This window comes from Poecilia latipinna, unplaced genomic scaffold (genome assembly GCF_001443285.1).
Source record: "Poecilia latipinna isolate Pla-1442-1.1 unplaced genomic scaffold, P_latipinna-1.0 Scaffold3702, whole genome shotgun sequence".
Lineage (NCBI taxonomy): Eukaryota > Metazoa > Chordata > Actinopteri > Cyprinodontiformes > Poeciliidae > Poecilia > Poecilia latipinna.
Genome location: NW_015116318.1, coordinates 5,828 through 26,098, shown reverse-complemented (window position 1 = coordinate 26,098; position 20,271 = coordinate 5,828). Strand labels below are relative to the sequence as shown.

Sequence of the window (20,271 nt, the reverse complement as noted above, 5' to 3'; positions counted from 1 at the left end):
ATTTAAAGTTTATTAATCTTTGAGAATGTGTTGTTGCATTATTATGCCTTTACCATTATATTGCTTGAAAATTGTCTCAAAGCAATAATATTATCGTTTATCACGATAACTTGTGGGAAAATTTATCGTCCAGTAAAATTTGTGAACGTGACAACAAATTTTTCACACTGAAAACCCCCCACTCACTCCCTTTCTGGTTGCCTAGCAACAACCTGTTGAGTGACTTGCACAGCAGCAGTTTCTGGTTCATAACAGCCTGAAAATGAAAAAAAAAAAAAAAAACATTGTGGAGAGAAAACTGTGGATTAAACAGGGAAGGTGATGTCACCAGTTTGGCGGTATTTCAAATATTTAAAACAAAAAACTAATCGATAATTATTGATATCGACTGATTTGAAACACTTATATCATGATACTTTTTTTTAGCCATGTCGTCCAGACATAAAAACCCGCTCAGTCATGATTTGTAAAGTTTTATGGTAAGATCTGTTTGAAAGTTAGTTTGGAGTTAGCCACAAGCTAACAGGTTATCTGCTTTGGCTAGCTACCAAAACAAGACAGCCTCAAAAAAAATCTTATTAGTCTCAACAACAATAATACAATAATCATCATTCTTCTGCAACATGTTGTCTCATTTTTTAAATGATTTTATTGAGGACATAATCTATAAGTACCATTCAATAAATGTTAAAATTGTTTAATTGTATGCAGAAAAACGCACTGCATTAAAAAGTGCGCAGTAAAGTGAAAGCCAGACGCAGAAGGAGGAAGACGAAGACAGAAAAGCCGGATTATACTTTCAAATCAGTAACCACTGAAACCCACATGACCGTCTTACAATGTTAACAATGGGGGTGGTGTGGTGTGTCGTGCCGAGCTGTGACCTTATCTCGTAGTTCCTCCGCCTGTCGAACTTCTTCATGGAGGTTGTAGAGGCGGTTGACCAGATCCTGTCTGTCCTCCAGGGCTTCCTGTCTGTCATGCTCCAAAATGTCGAGGATGGCCTTGTCTGACGCAGGCAAGGGGCCAGGCTGAGAAAAAAAAACACACACACACACACAACAAAGTTGATTTTCTATTTTTTTTTAACAAGGCTTAACTTTTCTTTTTTTTCTTGAGATGTCTGATGAGCAGCAGGATATAAAGTCATTAAAAGCTCAATTATTTCCCCACATACTCTGCATGGCTTCATTCACGTTCGGCTCCAATCAGCTTCAACTGAGCAACAAGCCGCAGGTGGCGACTGCAGTCAAATATTAAACGTGACGTCTGTGTGCGGGCTGATTCTGTGGATCCTAACCGACTCTCGGAGGAGATAAACGCTCCCTACCTGTATGATGGACTGAAGCTCCTGCAGCTTGATCTTGAGCATTTCGTTTTCCCTCTCCAGCTCGAAGATCTGCTCTCTCTTGGGTCGGCTCTCGATGTCGTTCTTCAGCTTGAGACTCTGCCTCCTCTCCATCTTGCACTCCTCCTCCACTTTGTTCAGCGTGTGCTTCAGCTGGTCGATCTGTAAGGCCCAGAGAATCCGACATTTCCTCAAAACGCGCTCACCGACAAACGGAGATCCAAACGCAGTGCAACACATTACAGCCATAAATCTCAGACTGACATCAAGTAATGCCTAATAATGAAGTGGAAGAAAAATGAAGACAAAATCATTGTTTTTAGTTTCCCAGTTTTTTTCTTTTTTTGTTGTTACTAAAAAACTCAAAAGATTTGTAGATTTTATGATTTTTATTCAACAATGCCTTTTTTAGGGCTGAAGTGATTAATCATAATAATTGTGATTAATCGTTTATTGAAATAATCATCAGCAAGTTTAGTAATGGGTTAACCATTATTATGCAGACGTATAGCATTTGCTGGAAGATTATTAACTGAGCCAAAATTGTACAAAAAAAATTTACATTTTGCATTTATGACAGAAAAAAAAACTTCTTTGACTGTGTGTGTTCTACCCTGAAATACTAAAGTGGCCATTTTTGCTTCACCTGGTTCAAACTGTGTAAAAAATAAAAAACTCCTATTGGTCTACTTTTTGCTTTTCAAATATTAACTAAAAAATAATCATCAGATTCGGGCTAATATACTGTATTTTCTGCTGTTGACTTAGCAACAGAACAACCTTCCACAGTGTGGAGCTCCCTACGCTGCACTGATGTTAAGTCAACCAGAAAGAGCCTTTCACATGTTGATGTTAGAAGGTTTTTTTTAATCCTTTGCTGTGAATGATGGAGCGTTCACTAAAGGAATGCTCTTATTGCATTTTAGGTGGTAAAATGTTTATCTTGCTCTTTAAAAAAGGAAATGAATCATTTGCTTATTTGCATTTTGTTACGCATTTCAGTGTATTGTATAAAACAAGCTCATGTAGTTAAGTAATAAATCTGCAGCATGTGTCAATATTTTATCCAATAAACTGACTAACTGTGAAAATAATCACTAGATTGCGTTAAGGCCTCTCTTCTTGCTAATCTTTCACAAAGGGCGGATTTGATGACTGACAGTCGTCCTGTCAGCTGTGAATCTCTGCAGCTCCCCCAGGGTTTCCATGACGACATTTCTATAATTAAACCTCGTTTCCAGCCTGTCTGGTTTAGGGGACTGGCCAGGTCTTAGTAGTTTCCAGAACAGCTGTATTGATGCTAAGATTAAATTGCACACACATAGACTCTTTTTACGAATCAGGTGATTTCTAATCTCCACTGCACCAGATTTCATTTAGGGTCACCAGAGAAAAAGGGGGATTTACACAAATTTCAAAATTAACCCTAAAGGATTTGGGAAAACCACGCATCCTTTTCCATTCACCTCATTGTTATGCACTGCAATTATTGAATAATTAAACAATATTTGTGGCTGTAATGTGCAAAAAGCTGAAGCGGTGCTTTTTTATTTGTGCGAATGCTTTCAGGTGGGGGAACCTCCAGCTGCAGGTCTCGGCTCCTCATCACGGCCATGTTCTTCTCCTCGCTCAGCGTGGCGTACCTCATGGCCAGCTTGTAGTTTTCATCCTTTATCCTCAGCAGCTCGTCGCTGAAGGAGTTCCTCTCCTCTCTCAGTTTGTTATACCCTGGCAAACACAGCAGAAAACTAATTACCATACATGAACAAACGGATTTGCATAAATTAGTTGTTCTTATTAAAGAAGTGTGTGGTTTCATTTATTTATTTTTTTCCCCGTTACAGCCGAGCAGTGAAACCTTAACATAATTTCCTCCAAACTAATTTAGGCTTTCGGCATGTAAATTGTTGGAAAAGTTTGCTTAGCTTAAGCTACAGTGGACTGTTTTGAACCCGGCTAGAAGCTTTCTTGCTGTATTTTTAGATCTTACTTGAAGGTGCCTCAGTGTGCCAGCTGCAGAGGTTAACTGCACAGGATATGATAACAAAGACCACAGTGTCCTACTTTCAGAAGCAGCCCTTTGGTAGGCTAAGTGATTAAAAATCCTTGTTAAGCTAAACTGTGGCGCACCGAGAGAGGTAAACCAAACGCCGGCGGTGGGGTTAGCATTTTCCAGCGCATAAGCCCAGCCGTTTGTGTGAAGGTGTGGGGCTCGTCGGTGGAGGTGAAATGTGATCTATCTTTACTCTGCTGGAAGGCTTGAAGCTCCTGATTAGCCAAGCGCAGCTTCTTGTACTCGTCCTCCAACGTGCGGGTCTTCCTGCTGAGCTCCGTGTTCTGCAGGGTCTTGACCTTGGTGTTCTTCTGCAGTTTCATCACTTCATTCATGAGGAACTGCGTCAAACCCTCCTGGCCCTCCTCGACTAAAGAGGGGCGGCGTAGAAAAAGATAGAGAGGAGAAGTTATTGTGCAATACAATATAGCAGCTTTAAATATGTATATGCAGACACATCTCAGATTCTAACCACAGACAGTAAAGCAAAACCAGGAAGGCGGGTCTGGCTTTGCCTCAACGGAGTGTAAAGCTCTATAGTTGCACGGCTGGTTTTGTTCATATGCGTATACTGTCGCAATTGTTTACCACAAACTTTAACATTGCTCATTAGAAAACAGTGTGCAAGACCAAAAAACAAAGTAGAGCACAAAGCGGTAGATGGATAATCATGCAGGTTTTGTTGTTGTTTTTTTTTTTTTTAACTGCATCTGTTTTTTTTAGAATGGTTGCTTTGCATCAAGAAGATCCTGGGTTCAAATCCCAATCTTGGGTCAGTTTGCATTTTCTCCCCAGTACACGCACTGATTCTCTCTAGGTACCTCCGGCTGCCTCCCACAGTTCAACAACATGGCTGTATCTCTAATTTAAAAAAAAATCAAATTACTAATCTGATGAGTATTTTCCTGTCCCACAGAACGATCAATTATAGTACATTTGAAGAAAAAAAAGGAAAAGAAAAAGCAGAGGAGTTCATCCGTTTCTTGGTACTGCAGCTTGTTTCTATCAGATAAGAAAATGTCAGTCAACCTCTACAAGAAAAATCACCCACAAGCGACTGCATGATTAGGCGCCTTAATCAATCGTTATTCAAATGTAATCTTTCGGGTGATGCTCGAAGAGACATGTGACGAATTTCTACAAATCAGAGCTCAAGCCGTTTTTCTAGAATAGTAAATTTATCTTTGTTTACTTATGAGTCAATCAATTCAAATTCTACGATCTTTATTTTTGATTTTTATTTCACGTCTATGTTTTTGATCATTGGATCGCCACCTTGAATCTCAACTTTGTAAAAATAAACAATCCAAAGACTTCAGTTTTTCTCGCAAAGTGATTGAATCCAGTTTGTTCCAGTAACTCCAGCAACATCAGTGAAGGCTGAGAGAAACTGGTAACAATGTCGGCCATGGGGATGGTTTTACAGATGTCCAGACGCAGCGTTGTCTCTTCCTCAGCTCGGGTGTTTATTGGCTGCAGGCGCTTTTGGGCTGATGCGACTTTATCAGCATAACGGGAAGATGTTTAGGCGAAATCTCCCTACATCGCCGTAACTTACTTTACTAACCCAAACCCTAAAAGTAATGATTTCCCACTCCAAACTAGATGGCTAGCAGAAAGGAGTAATCTGTCTCTTTGTGACCTTAAGTCTGTTATTCTGTTGCAAAGTGCATTATTGTAGCGGTCACATTGTTTATGAGCTGAAACTACAACTTTGTCTCGACTTGCTTTGCTCATCTAGAAACTGAATTTAGAGAGCATTCGTTTTTACACAATAGCTCAGTCGGTCTGTTCCCCAAAACGCAAACTTTTAAGAAATTACGGTTTGGACTTTGAAGGGGGCAGGCGAACACATGAATGAAGTTTGATCTTAACCATCAAATCACAGCTCTGAGGATTAGTATTTACGTAGTGTTACTGCTGGAAGGCATATCGTCTTCAGAAGTGCGTACACCAATCAGGATTTTCACACATTTCCCAACAGCATGCTGTTTTGCAAGGAAGTTAAAAAGATTTTTAAACATTTGGTGTTATATGAACAGAGTAGCTTTCTCTGCTCTGTCTCCTCCAGGACTTGCAATAAGCTTTCAACAAAACCATTAATGTCTTTACGGCCAAGTAAAGGTTACTGGAAATAAATTATAATTTTTCTTACACTTCCATGTTGGTAAATCAAATAAAATCCCAGTAAAATATCAAGATAAAAGTTTATGGCTGGAAAGTGACAGAGTCAAAAAAGGTTCTGAACAAATATAAACATTTGCGTCTCAGATAGGGGAGAACCGATCTCCGATTACTGATCTTCAAAAATCCTGACGTGTCGATACAGATTTTGGCCAATACAATTTATTTATTTATTTTTTTTGTCCAAAATGTTGCTAACGGTAGCAAAAAAGTTGCTCAGTTGGCAACTGCATATCTGCAAACGTGCAGATATGACGTGGTGGGCCGGTCCATCAGCCAAACCTCTCTCACAGGAAAGCAGAAGAGGACAGTGTTTGATTTTTAGACCTTTGCTGAAGCAGGTAAGATCAGAGAATAACATCGGCTTCACATGTAAGTATCAGCCAATCACAGATCTAATGAAATTGGCACCGATAAATCGGTAAACCCCAAGTCTCAAAATGTCCGGGACTCACCGACGATGGTGGAGAATCGTCTCGTTGGGTCTTTCCCTGTGACCGACTTGTACAGTTCAGGGTAGTAAAACTCCAGACTCTCCAGAAACGCCCCATATCCCCGCTCTCCTTTGGTGCGAAGGATGTCCAGCAGGCGACCTAAAGGAAAGTTAAAGAAAGATTTTTTTGTTTTGTTTTGTTTTTTAAGTTCAGCGGATGCAAACACAATGCTCCTGCTCTCTGTTATAAAACAAAAATCAAACAACTGCCTTTAATCTTCATCTACAATCACAGAGTAACGGGGTAATTTTTGTCATTTTTAAATCTACTGCCTGAAGGCAGACCTGATGAGACCTTCATGGCTTTTTTGTGGCCTGTGGAAGATCATAAAAGTTCACTGAAATAACAAAATTTTATAGAGAAACAAAAAACTCAGAGCTTCTGCTTTGCAGCAGACGTCCGATAATAACTTTATGTCTGAAAGCGTATTCATTGTGAGACAGGAAGAAATGTGTAAAAACCTCATGGCTCATTATCTAAGTCACAGGCAGTCACAATTTTCACTAGATTTTTATTCAAAAGCTAGCATTTGGATAAAAAAGTAGACCCTCAAAGGCTTTTATTTCTAAAGTTCAGAGCCAGCAAATGAACATAATTCCACATCCAATCGTAACGTTTCACCATATGGGACTTTTTTCCCTACAAATCATGACATCTCTTTTACTCACTCGTGCGGTTTGCTTTCGCCTGGAGCAGCAGGGAGTTGAGGATCTCGTCCTCGTCCTGCTCGTCCAGCACTTTGCACTGTCGGAGGTACGGGGTGAGCTTCGCTGGAGTGATGTTGCGACACAGCTCGTAGCGCTTGCACTCCACCTTCTCCCACAACGCATCGTTGTCCTCCAGCGTCCCGTTCTCGTCCATCTCTCACGGCCCTGACAAACGGCAAAAACGGACAGGAACAGTTCACTTCGCTGCTTGGCCTGTGACTGTGAGCAGTGGCGGTTCTTGGAAGAATGCTGCCCGAGGCACCCATTGAGACTTACGTCAGAAATCAACCTGAGTAAAAAGTTTCACAAACCGCAAATTGTGCTTTAAACAGTCTTTCATGAAAGGGCTTTAATTTAGGTAAAACGTACTAAGAAGTGTGTGAGAAATAGAGCCACCCTCCACACAGAGTAAAAAAAAAAAAAATCAGCACTAACTATGAGAATGTCGGTTTTTAAAAAGCGAATCATTTGGATTATGTATGCAAATATTCTCCAACGGATGTAATAAGCAAATATTTTCACAAAACAGATTATGTCTGTCATTTTCCTTCATGTTCACATATACTTTCCCATGATGTAATCACTCTTATTTGGTTGTAGAGGTGGTGGTAAAGGAAAACTGAAGCGAGTTTTTAAGATACAGTTTAGATTTTGATCACAGCGCTCCGTCTCATCTACAGCAGCTGCAGGAATCTAATGGGGGCTGTTTCCAATCTACTGACTCAAACCACCTCCTTAATGGACTTCACAATATGCTTATAAATCTAGAGAGACTCAAATGGAATGAAATAAATTGTCCTTGCCACTTTTATCCTTTTTCATCTGACACCACCAGTTAAATCTGATAACCTCCTGCCGAAAACAATTCGATCTGTGTCTCAGCGAAGAACAAGCAGGTCTGTGCTTGGATTAGGTAAGAATATATGAGGAAACCTGCGTAGACTCCACATGCTTAAATACATGGAACACCTTTAAGCAAAGATATCCCACATCAAATAACAGTGGGAAATGTTGGTGACTTTGTAAATCATGCATTTTTCCTTGAAATTGTAAGTTATTATTTAAAATCGGCTGAAACTTCAAATCACCTGAACATACAAATTACTTATCAGTCCATTGCTCCAGTTGTAAATGGCATAACAGAGAAGCACTGCTGCTGAGGGCAGTGTCGGAAAGAACTGGAGCTTCTTAAAGTGACAGAGGCCCAATTTCAGTGTGTTAAATTGCGAAGTCAATTTTTTTTAAGTTAATATTTGATAAATACAGCATTTTTAGGACAAATGAAGGTAACAAGTTATTTTTCCAGTTACTGAAGTAAAATAAATCTGTGGAATGAAATTTTATTTTTAACAGTAACAGCTCAAAGAATAGAGTACATTTTTCTCTATTATTCGTGTTTGTGTGAGAATGACAAACGGAAATCGGGGAAACGGGGGTGGAGTCAGCCAATTCCGATTTTTATTTATTTTTATTTTTTTTATGTAATGCGACCTGTATCCGATTTTTTTCATGACAGTCTGAACAACACAGGTCGGCTTTTTTTCGAATGCGATCCGGATATCCGATACTATCCGATTCAAATGTGACCTGAATCTCAACGGCCAGGTCGCGTTCATCCGACGTTAACGTCACCGATACGCAACAAATGTCCCTATTCTGCGTCCTGATATTCGTCAGCGGGGGAAAGAGAGAGAAAAAAACAACCATGGCGGACGATAGTGAGGATAAAGTTGTTAATATGCTGCTCCGGTCGGACATCAACTTCAAATGTGTAAACTATGCTCCACCGTTAGAGTCGATGTTTACTTCCGCAAACACCGAGCACTTCTTCTTCTTTATGGCGGTTGGCAGAACAATTTGTACGTGTGACGTTATTGCGCCCTCTACTGCGCATGCGGGACACTTTCAGGTCGTTTGCCCGTTCAGATTGGAGAACAAATACAGGTCGTATTTATTTGGAAGTGCGAACGACAACCGCTAAAAAAAAAAAAAATGATTTGACAAAAAAATCGGAATTTGGTCCCTTCAGGCTGCACTGTGAATGCATTATGACCTAGAAGCCCCAATAATTTTAATTAATGGACATTAATGAATGTTTCAGGTGCTGCTACCCCACTGAAGGAACCTGTAGAAAGTCACTAATTTATATGTTCTCTAGACAAGACAAACCATATTTTGTCTTGTCTAATTATTTTCAAAATATTGGAAGTTATAAGAAATTGCTTCTTCTCTACACCTAAATATCAAAAATGTCAAAATACAGAACGCAACAATGTCTCTGAGGCTATGACTTTAAGAGATTCATGTTACCCAGGAAGCTGCTACTTCTGCTAAATTCAGAAAGAGATGAGGAGGCGGCAACAGATGTCTGATAAGATCTTATTTTAAGCGAACTTCATCAAAGACCAGCCTAAATTTATACTCTCTTTAGCGTGGCGTTCCACAGGGTTGTGGCTTTGAACCAATTCCATTCTTTCTTTTAATTCTTTCTGAAGAAAACGTGACAGATAAGACCCAGCTCCATTCATCGATGAACTCTGTGCTGGCTCGCAAACTTCAAAACTTCCATTTGTAACATTGTTCTACGATTTAACCAGGAAAAAAATGATACATTTGGTTCTAGGATCCTTTGAGATTAAGTTCTGATTTTATTCTTATTCTGGATGACATAACATCCAGAATAAGATGTTCTGGATGTTCTCCAGTGTTGCATCAAGTCACCTTGAACTCATCTTTTAAATCTCACATTTAGTAAGTTTGAGTAAAGTTTTTCTAAAATTAGAATTTAAAAAAAAAAACTCTATTTTAGACACAAGGTTGAAAAATAGTGAATGACCAGTCAACTATTTTGACTGGTCATTCACCATTCAAAATAGTTCTGAAAGAGATCGTGCTGTTCCAATTATAACTTCTCTAAATTGGCTTCCTGTGAAATGTAGAACTGATTCTAAGTTTTTTCTTATTGCGTATAGAACCAATATTGGCTCTTCTAGTGCTTTACAAGCCCATAAGGTTTAATGTTTGCTGCCGTATTTTGCTGGAACAAAAATAAAAACAGAGCCTTTAACTTTCCTTCTTCCTGTCAGGTAGAGAAAATGTCTGGATCTGGAGGGATGAGATAAACAACTTGTCTCACAGACTGTTAATGTCTATCTATGAACGTACAGGAGTTGTGGTCGATTCCGCAATGATGCTATGTTGTGTTTGCAACTTTGGGTGGCCAGTTTCTCCAAAATCTCTCAGCATATTGATATATTTGTTCGTTGTGGTGTACCCCGTTCAGTGGAAGTTGTACGCGCTCTTCCGGCACAATTGATACAAAGGTTTCATACCTCAATGTTTGACCATACTTAATTTGCAGCTCAACATCTCGCCAACTACTACGGTCTGATCCAAAATCTTGGTTGAGATGTTGTTATTGGTATATCAATGGGCCGATCAATGAATGAATGAAGTGTGGCATCAGTCAAATCGCTTGTGCAGAATCGACGTGGCCTGTACCACAACTGAGATGGTTAAGAAAATGTGGAGGAACAGCGCAGGATCTGCAAATGGAGATGAATCTGGCTGGGAATGAACTAATGGAAGAGACCTGCAGACCAAATATACAAGGTGAGAAATAGGGTGAGGTCATTAGAGTAAGATTAGTTGTAGTCAAGAGCCCGTGCCCCCAGGACGAGTCAAGACCGAAGTGTACCAACTTAAGAGCAAGACTATGAAGGGGGTTAGAACAGGACCAAACCAGTAATGTAGTTGTTGCTGCAACTTTTTCAGTAAAGTGTTCTCGCATGACATTTAGGTGAAGCCAAGCTTGTATATAAGCTGAATCGGACATGGAAGACTTAACTTCCTTTCTTCATGATGTACGAATTAAAAAAAAAAAAAAAAAAAAAAAATTGGCATATTTACTCTGCTCCTGCTTCACTTATCATCTCATCGCCAGGATGTAGCAACAAGGATGGTAGATGAAAGCCAGAAAGTGAAGTCATTTTTAGTCCAATTTGAATGCAGTCTGCAGTTTCACATTAATTTGCTCTATAAAAAGTATGTTGCAGCTGTGGTCTTGACTATTCTTAGAACAAAAAATAAATAAATAAATAACGAGTCCAGCATGTCCAAAGCCGAGTCAAGGTTGAGTAAAAATGCAAACAGGACCAAAACAAACCAAAACCAAGGCTGATCTGGAGCAGTACAACACTAAGATTGGGGGACTAACAAGGCAGACAGCAAAACCCATGCAACATATATTTTTAACACCTAAAGCTAAACAATGATAGGTGACAGTAAAGTTGAAACCTGACATTTGGGTGTGGAAGGACTCAAACTCTGGCTGCTGATGTGATACTCTGCAGATATAACCACCAGGCAACACATGTGTTTCTGACTAATTTGGAAAGTGTATGCAACAGCTTGACACTAAGCAAAACAAAGATAAAGTGAGAATTTTGTTTCCATTTTTGCGCTGTCAAATTGTCACCTCCGAATTTCCATTGTAACGGTTTTCTATTTGTAGAGTTCAACTTAATTGTTGAGACTGTGGTTGATGCCAGGCGAGGCAGCCCGAGGCAGGATATCACACGGGCTGAGTTGCTGCCAAAAGCAATCCGCAAACAAGCCGACACTGTTGAGTAAAATCTGTTTCGGCTTCACTTTTACACCAGACATCAATCGTGTCACAGTGAAAACAGACAAAAAGGAAGCGAGTCCATGGTGCAACACATTAAGAGTATTGAGAAGAAAAAACTAAATCTGTGGGACTTTACCAGGTTTTAAAATCATTTAATCTAACCTCAAGTGGAGAAAAATGTGTGACACATGCCGGACCAATAAATATTAATTCAACACAGCGTGGAGGACAAGAACGACAGTCCATCAATGTAGTAAAGGAAGTCTTGCCAAGACTTCTGGCAGTTCATCAATGCTGCAATTCATTTATCCACAACTCAAACAGCTGATAGCTTTTCGATTTGGTCGAGGTATTTCAGACATTTGGTTGCAGATATGCTGCCGTCTCTGTACCGGAGGTTATCGTCCAGGTTCTTCCAACCTTTTTACTCTGGAACCGGAACGGATTGCCTCACATTTGAATCTGGAATACGTTTCTACACAGAGGAGTTTATGGTCAACTCAGTAACTGCAAGACGCCTATCTTTACCATTTTATCACCACCATGCTTGTAAACTGGTATCAGTCTCTGATACAACGAGCCGACAGGTAAAGGGGATTCAATGCCTTAAAATATCAGGTCATCCTGGATTAAACTTAGTTTAATGCCACGTTTTATAAATTAGGTCTCATCTAATCCAAAAGACATTGCATTAACCAAGATGCAATCTTGTTCTGCCATATTCTCTTGTGTGATCTGACGCAGGGGAGAAACGTGTCGGATGTCTACTCCTGGCTACCCAGGAGTAGCGACCTTAAATGTTTCCACTCGATTAGTTTCCCACAGAGAGATTGGGATTGTTTGGAAATGGCTTTACAACTCTTCCTGAATTATTTGACAACTTTTCCCAGTTCGCTGCAGATTGCGTTCCTGTTTGGCGTTGTGTTAACACACCTGCATGCTCCAGACCTGCAATCTGCCGATGCCTTCGCTGCTTTACACATGCCGACACTTGCCAATTTTCCATTTCAGATAGTTGAACAACGACAAAGTGACATCTGTTTTTCCACAACTAAGGTTGAATTTAAACGACGTAGAACTGTTGAAGACCGGATAGTTTATTTTTATTAGGTCCTGATATGTAAAACCCAAGGCACAGAAACATGAAGAAACGTGACGCGTAGCTACGCAAACTCAACCTGACACATTTCACCATAAAACATTGTTTTCATGCAGTTTCTTATCCTGCATACTTGTCATTTTTGTACTCCCCTGTTGTCTCCTCACTCCCCCTTGCGTCCCATTGCCCCCACCCTCTTTCAAACATTAACACACACATCAACACCAACACATCGTGCCTGCATCGCAAAGCATTTGCATACCTTCAGGTTTGTAGGTGTCACTCCACAATCCTGCTTTGTGACCTGTAGCCAACAGTTACGCAAATCAAGACTGCCCGATGTCCCAGCACAGGTAAACACACACAATCACACACTCTTCATGGCCTGTGAATGAGCTCCGGCTTGCGCTTTCGTGCCGCATTTGAATGGCACATCCTGGTTTAAACTGGGGTTATGCAACAAACGCCGGAGCAGCGACTAATTGACCCCACGACCCCAGCTCCGCATTGGAAGCCATTGTTTGTAGTTTGCAGCCTTGCATGCGTTGTTGCCTCAAGTCGATGCAGACAGATGACAAAACCGCAAACACTCAGACCAGCAGCACGCAGCCAGATGCAATTCCTGCACAAGCGCAAGTGCACATCAACACATCACAACACAGACCCCCCATAAGTAACCACACATGTTTCCTCTTCTCTGTTCTCCTATTTTGGACTTTGTTACCGAGAAAGCTGATCCTTGCTTCCTCCTTTTCAAACCAGATGTGTGTCGCAGCTCTCTTCCTCTATTCTTATTTAAGCCCGTACACTCAAGCCCTTGTATGTATACAACTGTGTTTTTTTCTTTTTTTCAGGGCAACACACACACACACAATCTAGACCTTTCATTTTTACCCATCTTTTTTTTTGATCAAAGCAACACAGACACATGCAGCAATGCAGACAAGCAACCTGCAAGATGCACTTAGCAAACTCATCGTTTCCACCCTCTTTTTCTCATAACTCGGGTTACTTCAACATCATTTTGCCTTTGAATTTCCAACTCCACCTCGGGTGAATATTGCAAGAGATTTATTTATTTATCTATTTGTGACCCAACAGTTGCAAGTGAAGACTTATGAATTTTTTTTTTTTTTTTTTTTTTTTAAATTTTGGGGAAGTCAGAATAAATCTTCTTTTTACTATGCAAATGAACATATGTGCAAATTTAGGGAGGTGAAAAAAAAGACAAGAGTGATTTTACATGTTTTGCGTCTTTATAATATGCATAATTACTAACTGGCTGTATATTGTTGAGTTTACACAGTTAGCCTTTAGTGAACTCCCTTTGTTAAAGTGAAATGAAAGCAGACTTCAGAGTGCTCAATTCAGATTTTGCCCATCTTTGTTATTGCGAATGTACATGAGTCAGATGCGTTACATGTGACAATATTACTCTAAATGTTGGACAAATTCAACTTTTTCTACAGGCTCCAAGTCGGAAAAACAGCAAAGTGCGCTCGTTTGACTGCGTGGTCTCAAATCAGAGCTACCACATAGGCTAAATTTGCCTTGCTCCACCGCTCTACTAATCCCAGTCACACAGATAATCAGGGAAATTATGAGGCAAAGTCATAATTTCTCAGTTCTGAACACATGAGTTTAATGAGTCTAGCTGTCTTTTATGACGGAGCAACAGCCACTCGTTAGATCCGTTCAAGTTAAAATAGGACTAGAAAACGGGAGCCCAGAACACCTGGTGAACAATGTATTGTCAATATGGACCAATATGACCGTTAAAGAATAAAACAGCAGCGTTATTTATGAAAAGATGTGCATATCATTACCTATCAGATCATTGGGTAACAAGGAATCCCAAGTTACGGTTTACAAATTGCAAACATTTAGCTTTAGATGTCGGAGGATTTGCCTTACTGTGTTCGTGCGGAGCATCGAGAAAAGCACATTTGCCCCTCCCCGACCTGTTGCTGCACACTGCTTGTCATCTGGCTTAAAAGGGGAGGAAAAAAAAGCTACTACACATTTCTCTGGGGTAGAAACATAAAGATTTCCACTCATCTTTACTGTAAACTCAACATTGTTTTAAACTAAAGTTTGTAAGCCGTAAGGCCCGATAATCAGGTAGACATCCCTACAAACTAATTAGCTTAAGGCTAAGTAATCTAATTAATTGTGTTTTAAAGTAAAAACAATAACTAGATTATGTATTGTTATATAAATGTTTAACAGTATTAGAATTAACTAACTTTTTTCCAATTAATTCCTATTTTACACTTTTGTTTTAAATTACTGAACAAACATTATAGCATGATTTTTTTTTTCTTGTATTAATCAATTACTGTACTATGAGTATTTTATTACATACTGACATTAATTTAAATTTTTAGTAGTAGTTTGTTTTTTTTCTGTGTTTTTTTTTTTTTTTTTTTTTTTACAATTTTGGTGAATTTTTGTTTACGTTTGGAATAAAAAGATTTTCACCGGAAAGGTTTTTTTTTTCTTCCTTACTTGGGTTGAACAATATTCTGTTCATCATGTACCAGGAGAACGGAAGATGAAAGATAAAGACGAAATTTAAACAATATTTTTGTATACAGATACAGTTTTCAAACACATAGGTTATAATCTTCAATACTAAGATGGTCTTTTTGCTCGTCTGTCACCGTGTCAGTGTGTTTTTGTTTTTGTTCTCTAACCACATACCCAAAATGATGCCACACAAACGACATGCGAGAGCTGGAGGCTTCCTTAAAAATTTATGAAGCCGTCATTTACCGAGTGCATCAAGACAACGGGGCAACTCAAAACCTACTTCCTTTCAATGAGACAATGAAACACAAATACAGGCTGTAAGCAAACACATTCATAGTAAGAATGTAGACTTACTTTTCCTGATAAAGACAGAGCTCACTTTGACAAGAAACACTGAGGTGTTGCTGTCAAAAACGTGGGAAACAACAGAAGTGAGGATCAAAAAGTTATCAAAATAATTAGGTGGGTTTTTTTATTGTTAGTATTCTTTATGGACCTATTTGTGTCTTTAATAAAGCTGATGATTATATCAATAATATTTGAAAACTCCCCAAGCTGTGTTGATAATTGCTACTTGGAAAAGTTGAAACAACTTTTCCACGGCGGGTTCAATGACAGCATCAATGAATGCTGCTTTCAAAAAGTGATTGAACTCCATCTTTTTGTACACTTTGGCAGCACAGTTGGAGAGATAAACGTAATGGTTATAATGAATTGATGATGAGTGACTAACTTTAAGGCAAGAGGCGCTGCAGCCTGTACACAGAGTCACAGCATGAGTGTCGAATCTGATCATTTTCCACCAAGATTACTTTATCATCCCCACCATGAATACCACAAAACAATCATGATAAAATCACAGGATTTCACATATCTTGCACAGACAAGCCGTCTCTGTAAAATCAATTGAAATACGGATATTTCAATGAAATTGTAATTTCTCCGTATTACAAATGTAAACTAATGAACCTTTGTTTGGAGCACATGTTTCAAACTCAAGGCCCAGGGGCCAAATCTGGCCCGGCGTAGCTCTTTATGTGGCCCTCTAAACTTCAAATTACATCAATAGGTTTTTCCAGTTCTTCACAAATCTGCAAAATTCACACAAAATCAACATTTCTTTCTGATGTTATGGCAAATTTTCTCAAAATTGGTAAAAAAAAAAAAAAAAATTAGGTTAAGTGACAGCTGCCTCAACTTTATTTGATGTCAAGTTATAGTCCATAACTGATACAGAGAGTAATAAAAAGTTATACTTAACATTAGTGCAAATAATATAACAACTCTTTACTAATATTTCTAAATTGGCACCACAAAATCTGTAATTTTGATTGTAAAAAACACTAAATCAGGGAGGAACTGCTAATTATTGATATTTTAACAGTTTAATTGGTTTTATCAATATATCCTGACATAACCAGCCCTTTAAGAACATTCATATTTTTAATAAGGCCCGAAATGAAAATGGGTTTGACAGCCGTTTTAGAGGAAGGTTTTGCTTACTGTGTTTACTTGCGGCATGTGTCAGGAGCTCATACTGGAAGCATATTCTTGCCTGCTTTATTGCATCACCGCACTTCAACACACTGAGGAATTAAAAAAAAAAAAAAGCTAACTACTATAAATGACCAACTTGAATGACATCTGTAACCAAAGCTAAGCAAGTCAATTCCATAAATCCTTTCTTCACACTTTCACTGATTTTATTGCCGCAAAGAAACTCACTCAAGCCTCACGAGTGAATAATTTACACTGTGAACAATTGGCATCTGTTTCGTCTGAGAGCTGTCGAGCAGTTTTGTTCCCCCACTCACTTGTGCGATCAAACATCGAAACCAATCCTACTGCTGGACCTTCCTGTCAATCCCAATCGGAGCCGAACCTCCAGAGCCGCGGGCCCGGGGTTTCTGGGGGTTCGCCATCAGCGCACCGTTCTGGTGCTCTGATGCAGGCAGATATGATTGGTTCAGGTGTACAAATTGTCATAAAGGCTTCATTGTCCAGCCGCAGAGCCGAAGCCTGCAGGAACTTGATACATGTGTTCCTATTGTGTCGACAGAAAGAGCAAAAGGGGGCCAGAGGTTCGGCTCTGACAGCCATTATTTGAAAAAACTGAAATAATTTGCATTAAAACAAACAAAAGAAAAAAAAGAGAAAAAAAAAACAGTGAACAGCAGACAGGTGCCGTGTATACCACAACACAGTTCGGGTTCGATTCTGCAAATATGCGGAAAGGTTTGAAATTATGACCAACATAATGAGCCTCTGATGGATTTTGGAGCATGCACAGACTCCTCTTGGGTTGTGCACACACATTAAAACAGAAAGTAGTGCATACATGTGAACAACTTTCAGTAACTTGAAATAGCCTGCATTTGTACTCAACCCACCTTTTCTCTGATTCCTTCTAAATATAAACAAGTGTAGCCAACTGCTCTCACATGACACCTACTCCCCAAAAAGTGGTTAAATTCAGCATAAATCCACCTGAGTATTGAAGCACAATGAGGTTTGTTAATATCAATAATACTGAGATAAATACAAAGCAGTACAAAAAAGAGAATGGTTTAGGTAAAAGCAGGTGTGTGTGTGTGTGTGTGTGTGTGTGTGTGTGTGTGTGTCAGAATGGCCCAGTCAAAGTCCAGACCTAAATCCAATTGAGCTTAAAAACTGCTGTTTTCTGCCTCTCTCCATCCAATCTGACTGAGCTTGAGACATTTCAGTCTCTTGATATGCAAAACAGATTGAGACGTGAATATAAATGCAACACTTTCCGATTTTGATTGTAAAAATGTTTGAAAATCCATGTATTGTTGTCCAATCTGAGAAAAAAAAACACATTACTTTGCATTGGTCTGCCACTTATCAAATCCAAATATAACACAAAGTAGGTAGAAAGTCAAAATGTCTAAAGGTTCAAGGTATGTGAATACCTTTGCCAGGCAGTGGAAGTCATAGTGCTGCAGATGATTGATTTAACTCATGTGCTTGATTTAGCCCCCTTTCCCCCCACTGCCTCTCTGATTCCCAGGCTTACTGGTTCCCATTATCCGCGGCACCTGCTGCTGGAATCCCAAGCATTTTCATGAGGGCTGATAAAGACTTAGTGATGACAAAGAAACTAAACTCTCTCCTCCGGCTTGAGCCAAGAGCATGTCAGAGGCGAGGGAACAGAGGCAGACTTGGACCTTTCTAGTCCATATAAGCAGATTATAAGCAACTTCGTATCGTTACATGAGGGGAAAACACAGCTCTGCTTTCGACGACACGTTTAGCCTGTGGAGTGAGAGAGAGCCTGTGCGCCTCGGTTCTCCACTCATGACCCCCCCGACTGATGGCATTTAAATTCAGACACGGACACACGTAGAGACCCGCGGGGTCAGCTTTTCTCACCTGAAATGATGATCCAAAGGTCCGCCGGAAATCAAACAGATGTTCTGGTAGTTTCTTGAGAAAGACAACCAAAGAAGCGCGCGCGCTCCGCAGAAAAGAAAAAGAAGAAGAAGAAGAAGGAGGAGGGGAAAAAAAGTTTTTTACGCTCAGGTTGTCTCCATGTATCCGACTCGAGGAGGAGCAGGTGTTAGAATAAAGCCGGTCGGACTCGGCGGCTGTTGAGCCCCGTCTCTCTGAGCCGCAGAGTGAAGTGGAGACAGACCGAAGCGGAGAGAAACTGTCGCCCAGAGAGGCAGACAGAGAGCGGAGGTGGGCGGGTTGAGCTCAGATGGAAATAAGCTCTCTGCTGCTGCTGCTGTGAAAGGAAGAGCTCAACTCCACCGCTGCTGCTGCTGCTGCTGCTGCTGCTGTGATCAGATACGGACAAAGTGGCCAATGACTGCTCACCTCCACCTTTAAAATCAACTGCGAGTCCAATAATAGCTCGTTCTTCTTAATTTCGCCCAACGTGAACTCTCTGTTTACTCCCTCAGCTGCGCCATGTCAACACAAGAAGGAGACTCTTCAGTATTTCCATCAAGCTGCATGCTTTGGTCCCACGGTTTACATCTTCTAAGAGAAACAATGGTTCCAACCAACCACAACCTCACAAAGAATGAGCAATGATCCAATTATAGCCCGCACGGTGCGAGCAAAACAAGCCCCGAGTGTTATTTAGAAGATGGTTGAACTGAATCACTTTCTGAATCGTGACTAAGTCTGCTTTTCACTATCAAAAGATTTTTTTTTTTTATTATTTGAAGAGGCTGGTTTTATTCTGGGTCTAGGTAAACCCCCCTGTAAGATCTAACACACAGTTAATGCCCGTTTCTAGCCTGTAAGTGACGAACAACTCAGCATTAACTTCATCACACCGAGATCCTTATTTATATGCTGCCAACACTAATGTATACGTATCTAGGTATAAATGTGTTTGTATTTTATATTTATCTTTAAGTTTCTCATTTAAAGTGTATATATTTTAGTGTTTTAATTTGTGTACACAAACTTTGCAAATAAAGCTTATTCTGAAATTATTATTTTTGGGATCAGTGGAGTGATTATTAATAGTTAGTATCTTACAAGCAGTCTCTGAACATCCCCAGTTTGGAGAAACAAAGCTCGGTTCTTATAGGAGAGCAGTGGCTGTTTTCCATATGTTTTTCATATGCGGCCCTGCTGACCCGAAGCTATGCGGGCCAGGTGGGTGACATGGAGGCGCCGCCAAACAAAAAAGTAGTCTGTCAGTCTGTCAAATTAGCTTTTTATTGCTTGTTTGCGTCCAGTCACTCCGCGCTGAAGTTTTGGTTTCGGATGTGAACTGAATTAAAGGGATTATTTGTCTGGTCTGTATTTGATCGCTTCCAATTTCAAATATAAATAAAGTGCTTGAACCAGAGCTCCTTTAATCTACTTTCAAAATGAAAATGTCATTTTTAGCATTAGCACAAGCATGTAGCGAATTATGCCAGACTGTTTAGAGTTTGTGATTTGTAAAGGTGATAATTGACTTGTGAAAACAAAATTAATTGCGAAAAAAAAGTTTAATCTATTAAGATAAAACATGACGACGAAAAGTCTTGAATTTCTAACGACTTTACCGATTTGCGAACTTTTTCAAAAGAAAAGCAATAATTTTCTCTATGTTTGAGCCAGAATATTGATCATCTTCAGAAATTTGTATTGGTAAAAACCTGTTTCTCCTCTTTACTGATATTTCTCTTTTTTTTTTTTTTTTTTTAATTTGACTTGATTTTTTTCCATGAAAATTCGCCCTCCAGGTCTGAAGAATCAA

The 20,271-nt window shown here is 39.6% G+C and overlaps 1 protein-coding gene across 4 annotated transcripts in view; it reads right to left on the bottom strand.

The window, feature by feature from the left end:
- The window catches only part of card11 (caspase recruitment domain family, member 11), a 30,275-nt gene extending 11,086 nt beyond the window's left edge, over positions 1–19,189 (bottom strand). Inside the window, exons 1-7 of one of the 4 annotated variants that reach the window (XM_015024542.1) lie at positions 18,438–19,189; positions 6,748–6,951; positions 6,041–6,178; positions 3,595–3,771; positions 2,928–3,076; positions 1,331–1,510; positions 885–1,031 (exon numbers count right to left, since the gene is read on the bottom strand). In XM_015024542.1, coding sequence (XP_014880028.1) covers positions 885–1,031; positions 1,331–1,510; positions 2,928–3,076; positions 3,595–3,771; positions 6,041–6,178; positions 6,748–6,940 — 984 coding nt within the window. In that variant the 5' untranslated portion in view covers positions 6,941–6,951; positions 18,438–19,189. Of the gene's footprint in view, positions 1–884; positions 1,032–1,330; positions 1,511–2,927; positions 3,077–3,594; positions 3,772–6,040; positions 6,179–6,747; positions 6,952–12,774; positions 14,921–18,437 lie in introns of those variants that run through there. The other 3 variants (XM_015024538.1, XM_015024541.1, XM_015024540.1) reach the window with 3 other exon arrangements.
- Positions 19,190–20,271: the final 1,082 nt, after the last annotated feature.